Source organism: Chrysochloris asiatica, unplaced genomic scaffold (assembly GCF_000296735.1).
Source record: "Chrysochloris asiatica unplaced genomic scaffold, ChrAsi1.0 scaffold00117, whole genome shotgun sequence".
Classification (NCBI taxonomy): domain Eukaryota; kingdom Metazoa; phylum Chordata; class Mammalia; order Afrosoricida; family Chrysochloridae; genus Chrysochloris; species Chrysochloris asiatica.
Genome location: NW_006408635.1, coordinates 9,352,436 through 9,364,347, shown reverse-complemented (window position 1 = coordinate 9,364,347; position 11,912 = coordinate 9,352,436). Strand labels below are relative to the sequence as shown.

The 11,912-nt window shown below is 40.4% G+C and overlaps 1 protein-coding gene across 1 annotated transcript in view; it reads right to left on the bottom strand.

Moving 5' to 3' along the window:
• The window catches only part of WTAP (Wilms tumor 1 associated protein), a 33,172-nt gene that overhangs the window by 7,936 nt on the left and 13,324 nt on the right, over positions 1-11,912 (bottom strand). The window contains exon 5 of the mRNA XM_006868464.1: positions 386-564. Within this exon, the coding sequence (XP_006868526.1) occupies positions 386-564 (179 nt within the window). The remainder of the gene's footprint in view (positions 1-385; positions 565-11,912) is intronic.

Genomic DNA, 11,912 nt, shown 5'->3' with positions numbered 1-11,912 from the left:
TTCATTTCTCCAAACTGTCTGAAGACACAGTGTGCCACAGACTTAAGACTTCTGCTTCTCCCTCTATTTTCTTCAAACAGAAACATTTCTCAAGTGTCTAAAATTCCTAGAAGGGATTTTTTTTCGGAGGTAGACACTTCTTCAAAATAGTTCGACGCCATCAGGCCTCTGAAGCAAGGGGAGGGGAAGAGAAAAAAGCTGAAACACAAGGTTCATCGGGTAAGTTTTACATTAACCATTACAAGCTGGACAGTATAAGAATGTGGCTTTTTTGGCTCAAAAAGTCTGCGTCTTGGTGTGGAAACGTGTACGTGGCTGTCCCACCACAGCTTTCTCGTAGTGGGACTGTCAGGGAAGTCTTGACTGGGGAGTAGGATTTGTTTACCTATCAGGCGTAAACTTCCAGGCACTCAGTTCATTTTGGGCTTGTTCCAGTTTGTCTTTAGTCTGTTCCAGTTCACCTTTCATTTTTAGGAAAAACAAGTTGATCGCTGGGTCTACCATGGTGGATCTCAGTTGGGCAACGGTAGGCTGCTGAACTTGCTTGAGGTACTGGATTTGAGTCTGTGCAAAACAAAAGATACAATTACTATCAAATCCAAGGAAACACATGCAAGAGGTGGGGCAAAATCGCCTTCAGACACCTGACTTAGTATTCAATTGTAAAGCCCCTCCCCTTTGAAGTTAAAAATCCTCTAAAAAAATATAAATTTAACACTATTTAAAGGTTATCCACATAGAAATCAGTCATGTGAATGCATTCCTATAATTAGAGCCTTTAATAAAGAAGCTACAGCTTACATTGCGACCTGAAACAATATTCCTCCCCAGACAAATTTTATGCAGATAGGAACCCTGGTGACATGGTGATTAAAGCAGTTGGCTCTAGCTGAAATGACAGCAGCTTGAACCCACCAGTTCCTCTACAAGAAAGATGAAGCAGCTGCCTCCGTAAGACTGAACCCTTGGGAAGCCTCCAGGGAGCACTCTACTCTGCCCTCTAAGGTTGCTATGAGTTGGAACCCGCTCAATGGCAATGGACTTGGGTTTTCAGTATATACTGCTGTTTTTAAGTGCCATTAAGGCTGTTACAACTCATAGTGACCTTGTATAGGGTTTCCGAGGAGCAGATGGTGAGTTTGACCCACTGACCTTGTGATTCAAACCCACTGTGTGATGGTCTAATGCTTATCCTACAGTGTCACACCAGGACTCCTGGTATATACTTGTCATTAAGTGCTGGTGAGTCAGGTCCGACTCATAGCGACCCTGTGTAGGGTTTCCAAGGAGTGGCTGGTGAGTTTGAACCACCAACCTTGAGGTTCAAACCAACATTGCGGTCTAGTGCTTTATCTCACAGCGCTATACCAGGACTCCCTGGCATATACTAGAGGGTTTGAAAAAGTTTGTGGGAAAATGGAAATAAAGATTAAGGAATTTTCCCATGAACATTTTGAAGCCTCCTATATATATGGAGTCCTGGTGTGGAGCTGTGGGTTAATGCTATGGACTGCAAAGTGCATCTGAACTGCACAGCCGGCAGTTCAAGCTTACCAGCTGCTCCTCAGACCCTATACAGGGTCGCTATGGGTTGGAACCGACTTGATGGCACTTCACAATATCCTGGTGTTGCGCTGCAGGATCAGCACTGGACTGTGAACCAAAAGGTCGATAGTTCAATCCCACCAGTTGCACCTTGGAAACCCTATACAGGGTCGCTGTAAGGCTGAACTGACTTAACAGCTCTTAACAACAACAACAATATATTTATGTGGACTTCTGGTGTGGTGCTGTAGGTAAGCACTGGATTGTGAACCACAAAGCTGGTCTTCAAATCCACCAGCTGCTCCTCAGAAACCCTACACAGGGTTGCTATGAGTTGGGATTGATTCAACAGCACTTAACAACAACAAACATATTATCTCTCTCTATAAACTGCTGAAGCCCACTAAAAAGCCCAGTTTCATTATAAAGACTGAGATTACTATTACATTTATTGCAAACTAGTTAAAATAGACTTGAAAATATTTGAAGCGATTATCATAATTAGAAATTTTCATAATAAAAATGTAAAATAAGGCAGTATATTTATTGGTAAGATGGGGGGAGGTTAAGCATAATCTTTAATTATGCTGCAATATGAATTATGTTAGAGTGAAGTCTTTTAAGTTTACTTGTTCTAATTTGTGCTTATGGAAATTATTCTATGACAAAGCCCTCCCAAAATACATTAAGCGTAAAATTAACACTTGAAACACATATTTGCATTTCTATATTAAAAAAATATGTAATATCCTATTTAAGTGAAAAAAGGAACCCTGCTGGCTCAGAGGCTGCTAACTGAAAGGTTCAGACTCAGCAGCTGTTCTGAGGGAGAAACATGAGGCCCCTACACCTATAAAGATGTCGTCTTGCTAAGCCTATGGGAGCAGTTCTAGCTGTCCTAGAGCATCACTGTGAGTAAGAACTGACATGATGCGAGTGCATTTATATGAGTTGGCATTACAGTTTTATAAAAGCAAAACTCTACAGCAATACAAGTATACATTCACTACCCCCTTATCAATATATTCAAATCACATTAATTGTAAAGTTGTAACATTGGAAGGTAACTGAATGGGTCCAATGTGCTTAAATTTTTTAAGAAATTAAATAAGCTATCTGTACAAGGATATAGAATTGGGACTAAAATTCTAGTTCTCAAGTCTCCTGACTCCTGGTCTGGGTCTTTTCCACTGACCAGAGCCTTCTATTTACAGATTACACCTTCAATTTTGACATTAGTTTACTACTTATTAGCACACTAAAAATGCATTTCTAAAATTTGAAATATAGTGTATTAGCATTAAATGTCATCACTTTCTTCATACCCAAAGTAGACATGGCACAAGAGATCCTATTCCACAATAAAGCTTAAATAGGAATAAAGATAAAGTTTCATAAATAGCTGATTTCTACCACAGATTTATTAGAAGGCACAATATACTAAACAGACTGCTAATATATTTAATCCTCTTTCACCAAGTAATCAGAAACAATCTTTCTTTTAAGATCCTGAAAAGTAACTTAAAGATTTTCAAAAGTAAAAAATGGTTTAATTCAATGTAAGGCCAGTGGCTAAAAGAATTTGACAAGAACCAAGTATGCCCTGTAGTACACTCCTGTAGTCCTGCACATCCCATAGGAGTGCATTCCCTGTAGTAGTGCGCAACCTGCAGTGTATGTCACGGACTCACATCAAAAATGAAGCCATAGTCTCTGTACAGGGTCGCTATGGGTCGGAAACGACTTGACGGCACTTAACAACAACAACAACAACAGTCTCTGGAATGCTGACAACTCTAGTAACTGTTTCACTTTACAAAGTCCTAAAGGAAGGGATGTTTAGTTACTTACAGTCAAATGTGAATGTAGCTTAGTTCTGGATAGTGACCTAAGCCATTTTTATCAATATAAGAAATAAATTGGACATATAATAAAACATCTCCTCCTAGTAAGAACTGAATTAATACCCAAGGAGTCCTGGTAGAGCTGTGGCTCAAACCCAATATTCCTTGGAAACCCTATACAGGGTTGCTGTGAGTCAGAACAGACTCCATGGCACTTAGTAACACTTAAGGAGCTCTGGTAGCGTAGTGGTTACGAATCGGGCTGCAAACCTTAAGGTCAGTGGTTCGAAACTACCAGCTGCTCCGTGGGGAAAGATGAGGCTTTCTACTCCTGTAAAGATTTACACCCTCGGAAACCCTGTACAGGGTCGCTATGGGTCGGAACCGACTCGACGGCACTTAACAACAACAACAACAACAAGGACGTCAAAGCTCAAGGGTCAGTGTTTATGTAATCAGCTACATCTAAAGAGTTTAGTACAGGTTTTTGGCAATAAAATAATAAAGTTAACTATAAGTCAGAGTCAAACAATTTTCTTTGCCATAAGTAGCTAGTGTAATTATTTACTGACATTATCTTTACTTTCACTATGGGTAAGTGGAAACATTTTTGACACACAACATGATTCTATCTCTTGGCAAGGCAAAAGGAGCTTATCAAAAGATGTTAGATCACAATGCTTTCCAGGGGCTTACCAACAGCGAGGAGCTGGAAGGGTCAGGAATCAATCATGCAAAGTAGTTGCTATTATCAGGTCCCAATAGTTAAAGGACACATTGGAGGAGGTGATAAATTTGAATGACAGATCTGACAAGTGAGAGTTGAAGGCTATTAAAGACAGGAAATACTAGCCATGAAAAAGAGGCAATTGTGATTAGAGCAAATTCCATGTATTAGGGAAGAGAAAACACTGCATATTTTGAAAGTCAGTTTCATTCCTGAAGCCATTTGGTTGACTGGTGAAAGTGAAAAAGAGGAATTACTGTCAAAATGAGCAAAAACGATTGATTTTATTTATATATAAGCAGTTAAACAAACATTTTAAAGTGTTAAAAACAAGAACTGCTCTCAGGCAAACTTTAAACTAACATTCAAAATTAGGTAAAGTTGATTACTACCAACAACAGGATGTAGATAAAGAAGAAATAGAGAGTCCCATAATGAAAATGTAAGAGAGAAGAGGCTTAGATGCCAGAACAAACAGAAGGTGTGTAGAAAGGTTTCTGAGTGGCCCAAATGGCTAAGTGACTGACTACTAACCAAGAGGCTGGCCATTTGAAGCAGCCCAAAAGCAGCTCAGGAGAAGGAGTGAAGTCTTACTCTGTTCACAAGAGGTTGCCAGGAGCTGGAATCGAGTCAGTGACAATGGGAACGCTTAGCTGAATTTCAAACATGAAGGTCAAGTTGGCAAAGTGAAAGGGCAAATATCAAATACAATTCTGAAGACATCTCTCTCATTCTCAAGAGGGTAAGACAGCCTTCCTTCCTGTTCAAGGGCATTCTTGCCGCTACCTGCTTGCAGCTGCTAACCACAAGCATCAGTGGTTCAAACCACAGGTGCTCTGTGGGACAAAGATGAAGCTGCCTGCCCCTGTACAGTCTCAGAAACTCCAAAGGGCCATTCTCCTCAGTCCTATATCATGAGTTGGAATTGACTCGATGGTAGTGGGTTTCATTTCCTTATTTCTTTCCTATCCTTGAAGTCCTGAAAAATCCCATCTGGCAGATCCTGTGGTGTTTTTATTTGCCGATGAGCCAGCTCTGCCTCTCTACCTTACCCCTTCCATATACAAAATGAAACCTTGCTGGGTCCTACACCATCCTCATAATGGCTCTATGTTGGAGACCACTATCAAGGCTGTTGTATTAATCCACTTCATGGGTTGCTCTTGTTTTCTTTGGTCCTCTATTTTTTATCTGGTAAAATTTCTAGTATTTTGTCTTTTAAAATCTCAAAATTACTGTGATCTTGTTTCTGCTCCAACTTCAACTAAAGGAGGTTTCACTAAAGTGGCTAGTAACCTAATTGCTGAATTCAACTAAGCAATTTCAAATACATAATGTATAGCATAATTGCATTTGACATTGAGAATCGCTCTGCCTTATTTTGGGGGAAACTTTGTATTAGTAGGCTCCAAGAAGTTCTGGTCCTGGTGTAGCGCTACAGGATACTAGACTACAAGGTCAGTGGTTCAAACCCACCAGCTGCTCCTCGGAAACACAATACAGAGTTGCGATGAATCAGAACCGAACTGACACCAGTTAACAACAAAACAAGCAGCTCTGGTGACATCGTGATTAAGTGTCATGATATCAACCCAAAGGTTGGTGGTTCAAACCCATCAGCAACTTTAGGCGAGAAAAGACCTGGTGATCTATCTGCTCTCCTAAAAATACCAAACCTACTACTGCCCTCGCGTTGATTCCACTCACAGCAACTTGATGTAGGATTTTGAAGACTAAATCTTTTACAGAAGCAGAAAGCCTCATCTTTCTCCCACAGAGCTACTGGTTGGTTTGAACTGCGAACCTTGTGGTAAGCAGTCCGCCAGGGTTCACTCCACAAAGAAGGAAACCCTATGTGGCAGTTCAACTCTGTCTTACAGGTTGCAATGAGACAGAATTGACTGGACGTCATACAACAGTTTAGTGGCAACATCATTCACCGTGTCACACAAAATAGAACCTAAGAAGCACCTGTAATGCCTTCCAAAAATTCTTCATTCCTTCCCCAGAAACATCCAACTGATTAAGACCTGTAGGTTATGCCTCCAAAAATACTATCTGTTGATGTCCCCCAACTCGTATCAGTGGCCCACCTCAGGCCTCACCATCTTATCTGGACTATTTATGAGTCTCCAAGTGGCTTTTTTTTTAGCCTACACTCTTGTTTCTCTCAACTTTATCTTACACATACAAGCTAGAGGGATATACCTAAAATACAAATCTCATCAGCCACACAAGTGCCTAAAACTTCTTCAGTGGCTCCCTTTCACGTATAAAATATCCCAGAGCTCTGACTCTATATCCACTCTTCATCTGAAACTTCATATTCAACTAAAACGAAACTGTTCTTATCTGCCATGTGCAATCTTGCCCTTCTGTGCCTTCGCTCCTACTACCCTCTCTGTCAAACTTCACTCTATTTTAACCGAAAACAAGCCAAAACAAAAACAGAGTTGTTCAGCTGGCATATCTACACAGGGGAGAAATGCAAAAGATATGGTTGGATTAGATTCTATTTGATAAGGCATTTAAAAAATACAGATTGGAAAGACAAACGTGATTTTGGGCAGTGTATGAGCAAAGCTGTTGGCGTCTATAAGGTAGGAGGCAAATCAGAGATGAGTCAACAGCCACTGTTCTCACATTAAATTGTGTCCCAAAAAGACATTAAAGTCCTGACCTCTGTGCACCTGTGACTTTGTTTGGAAACAGGGGTGCATTTTTTTTGGTGTGCAGAGTAGGTGGTGTCTCATACAAAGTGAGCCAGTCACATGGAATATGTGGTTCATTGTCTCCATGAACTTACCTCCTTTGCCATGACACCAGAATTGGATGATGCCCAGTTACCATTACTGAACATGTGCTCAAGATTCCATAGAAGAATTCTGATCAAAAAGGGGAAAATGTACAACAGAATTTCAAAATCTCATGGTCTTTAGGCTTTCTGGATCCACGGAAGGTAAATAAACCTCTGAAACTATTTCTCTTAGATAATCTTTAAATCTTAAAGCAAAACAATCTGAAGCCTTCTTTTTTGTTGTTAAGCTAAACTAAGTAATAAAGAATGTAGGCCTTGAGCATTGTGCTCTTTTAAAAACTGAAATGGTATCAAACTGACACAAACTTGAGAGATTATAAAGAACCTTAAGGGACAATGAATTTATGTCAATGGGGTAGGAACAAAGGAGTATGAGAATGATCATACAACCCCAGTAATCAACATCACTGATTTGTACACACAGAATTGTTGAACTGGTGTATGTTTCGCTAAGTAGTCTCAATAAAATATATACATAAACCCAGAATTTGCATCTTCCACAAAATTTAACTCAAAAGGTATCACAGACCCAAATGCAAAACACAAACCTACACTATATATATAAAAAAAATTCTGTTAAAGACACTGTTAAGAAATGAAAAGATAAAAAGATATGCAACAGATTAGGAAAATGTATGTGCAAAACACATATCTGGTAAAGGACTTGTATGTATTCAAGATACACAAAGCACTCTTAAAACTCAACAGTTTTAAAATAAACAACCTAATTATAAATGGGCAAAAGATCTGAACAGAAACCTCACCAAAGAAAGTACGCACATGACAAGAAGTTAACAGGAAACCTGTTAAGCATCATGTCATTGGGCGATTGTAAACTTGTACAATATATCCTTGCACACCTATTGCTGTTGTGTTAAGTGCAGTTGAGTCGGTTCCAACTCACAGCAACCCTATGCAGGGTTTCTGAGGAGTGGGAGTGGCTGGTGGGTTTGAACCACTGATCTTGAGGTTAGCAGTCCAGTGCTTATCCTATAGTGCCACACCAGGATTTCTTATTAAAATGTCTACAACATCCCAAACATGAACAAAACTAACTGTTAGAGAGGATGTGAGCAACAAAAACGTTCATTCGTTGCTGGTGAGAATGCTAAATGGCACCTACCTTGGAAGATAGTCTGGCAGTTTCTTACAAAGTTAAATAAACCTACCTACCTCTGGTAGCGTAGTGGTTACGAATTGAGCTGTGAACCTTAATCAAAACTACCAGCTGTTCCGCGGGAGAAAGATGAGACTTTCTGCTCCCATCAAGATTTACAGCCTTGGAAACGCTGTACGGGGTCACTATGAGTCGGAACAGACTCCACGGCACATAACAACAACCACCACCATATGATATAGCAATCACACTAAGTGATTACCCAAAGAAATGCAAATATGTGCACATAAACATCTGTGCATACATGTTCGTAGCTACCTTATTTGCAATTTCCCAAAACTGGAAGCAACCAAGATGACTTTCAATAGGAAAACGGATACACAAACTTTGGTCCATCACTATTCAGCAATAAAAAGAAGTTAGCCATCAAGCCATGAAAAGTCAAGGAGGAATCTGAAGAACATATTGCTAAATGAACGATGGGATCCTGGTGTGGTGCTGTAGGATAAGCACTGGACTACTAACAAAAATGCAGCAGTATAAACTCACCAGCCTATCCAGAGGCTCTTTGAGTAGGAACCAACTAGACTGAATTTAACAAGTGAAAGAAGTGAACCTGAAAAACCCTATATACTCTATTTGTTGTGGTTGTTAAGTGCCATCGAGTCGATTCCGACCCATGTGACTCTGTATAGAGCCCAATTATATGACTAAGACATCCTGGAAAAGGCACTTATAGACAGCATAGAAATATTAGTGGTTGTCAATGATTCAGAGGAAAAGTAGAAAGAAAAGGGGTCCATTCGTGGAGCACAGGGTATTTTTAGGGCAGTGAAACTATTCTGTATGATACTTTAATGATGGACACATGACATGCATTTGTCAAAACCCATAGAAGAGGGAACTGTACAACACAGAGGGAATCTGATGTAAACTGTTGGTTGTGTGCCATGGAGTTGGTTCTGACCCACAGTGACCCTGGATAGGGTTTCTGAGGCTGTCAATCTTTACGGGAGCAGAAAGCCCCATCTTTCTCCCATGGTATGGCTGGTAGTTTTGAACTGCTAACCTTGAGGTTAGTAGCCTGACTTGTAATCACTATGCCACCAGAGCTCCTTGAATGTAAACTGTGAAGTTTGGTTAATAATAGTGTATCAGCATTTGTTCAATTAATAAATACTCAATATACCAAACATCTGCAAGACGATAACAAGAGGAAAAATCGTGCAAGTGAAGAGGAGGTATGTGGGAAGTCTCTGTACTTACTATAACATTGACCTACGAACTTGAAACTGCTCAAAGGGGATTCATATATAGGGCGAAGTTAAATGTTGACATGTAACAACAGACACGCATGCGTCAATAAGCAGCAAAAGTGTACCAAGGGCTCCCAGAAGCCACCAGAAACTTGAAGAGGGACATGGAATAACTACTCTCGCAAAGATTTCAGAAGGCATCAACTGCATGCTCAACCTTGGAAATAACAGGGCTATGTGATACAGGGATCAAGGCATAGTCTGAAGAAGGGAAATAATACTAAGATGCTTTACTGTCTTATGAATATTGGTATCCCTTGCCTACTATTGTAAAATAGACACGAGTGGGATAGAACGAAATGTTGGGAAACATGATTACAGAAAGCTTTTAAGCCCGTCTTCAGCCTATAACTGATTGGAATATCTAAAAGGAGTTCTAGAACTTGCCCAGTGAAATAGGCCTCTTGTGGAGTTTTTGCAGAGTATAGGACATTAGGTGGAATCCTGAGCTCTATCCAGCACTTTCTGAGGTGGGACATTCCCATTAGAAAGGACAGACAGACAGACCAGTATGGAACAGCTAGAGCAAGAGAAGATACATCTTCAAAGACAGATCATCAGGAAAACTCCAAAACAAAGATGGCAGTATAATTGACTACTACAAGAATAGTCAAGTTGTTTGCCGAGAAGTCATCAAGGCAAGCAATAAAGTCCCTTCAGGACAAACCCCCCTCTAAGACTGAAATGTAAGGGGAACACATGAGCAGGCATGTAAGCTTGTGGGCGACCACACTGGTCTACTGATGAATGGAAGAGAGTGAAAGGCAGCAATGAAGAAATTGGCTGAGTTCAACCATGTTCTATAGACTCCCAATGACGTTGAGATGAGAGAGAGAAGAGGAAGGGCTGGATGGTTCAAGGTTTGGTGAGACCTGGGGACACCTGAGCCCATGGACAAGGACATAGCCACAGAGGGCTAGAGCTGAGGGTGAAGTATCCAGCTGACATGAAATAAGGGGAGACGGACAAGAACACCCAAACTTGCAGGTAGGACCCTTTGACCTAGACTTGATGGCTTGATAATCAGAACTCGACTAAAGGAAGATTGAAAAACACAATTTTTGATAAAGGAAATGAAGGTAAATTGCTACAATTTGATTAACTTGACCTATACTCGTGGAGGTAGTAGCTCAAAACACCACCAGAGAGGGAAGGAGTCTTCACATCAAGTATCAAGGCTTTCCCCTCTGTATACAGAGTAGACAGGGACGGGCAACTTAGACATTGGCTACCTAAAATTAGGGGGCAATAAAGGCATGAAGTGACTGGCATACAAGGTAGTTTAGTTTAAGAGTGTGTGGGGAAAGACAGAATCCCCACTGAATAGTTTTCATCTTGTCTAGATAGGTCTGGTGAAAAGAGATGGGGATAAGATTCTTATGATTCAATAGTGAGTAATTGTTATCACGACTAATTGCGACTGTCACAATTGTAAAGGTAGAAGTTTTGTAGCAAAAACGGGGGGGGAGTGGTTAATCTTACAGTCCAGAAACAGAGGACCCTAGGATCATCAAGGGAGAAGAGTACAAGCAGAATCCGGGACCCAATCCAGAGAAGCAGGGACACCAGAGATGGGGACATGGAGAAAGGGAGCAGCTGAGGACTCCAGATTCATGGGAAGAGAGGACTGAGAGCTGGAGGCAGACGGCAGGCTTGCAGAAATGCGCCTTTTTGTTGTTTATTATATATGCTTGAGTGTTTAAAAAAAAAAAAAGCTAAAATGAATAAAAAGAAAATACTGTTATCCGATGATACATGAAGGGGATTATAGTCATTACAAAGAAACAAAGTATAGGATTTGCTGAATGTAAAACCGATGATCTGTCCTGTGAACTTACACTCAATTCACAATAAACACTTCAAAGAAAGAAGAAAAAGAAGGCATCATTTTGGAGGTAGAATTCAAGTAGGTATGAGTTTGTCTTTGTATGCATACGCATCTAGCAGTGTCATGCAAACAGTGGATCAAAAACTTTTGAGTAAATGGTAGATCTGAACACCAGCAAAGGCAAGAAAGGATGGTTGAAAGGCAGTACCCACTCAATTCAAAAAGAGAAAAAGGAAAACAATTGGTCACAATAGCAAAAAGATGGAAACAGCCTATATGCCCACTAACAGAAAAATTGTTAAAGTTTCATACATACACACAATGGAATATTACAAAATGTGAAGATGAAGGAAGAATGTGTACAACACCTTATAACATGGATGAACCTGGAGATTATGCTGAGTGAAATCAGTCAATCACAAAAGGACAAATACTGCATGAAACCATGAAATATTCTATGATGTTTACAGGACAGGTGGCGGGGAGGGGATGAAAAAAAATTACGTGAATAGAGGTTGTTATTACTAGGTGCCATCCAGTCGGTACCTACTCATAGTGACCATATGCACAACAGCATGAAACACTGCCCAGTCCTGGGCCAACCTCACAATTATCACACTTGAGCCTACTGATGCTGTCACTTTGTGAATCCATCTCGCTGAGGGTCTTCCTCTTTTTCTCTGGCCCTCCCCCCTATCAAACGTAATATCCTTCTCC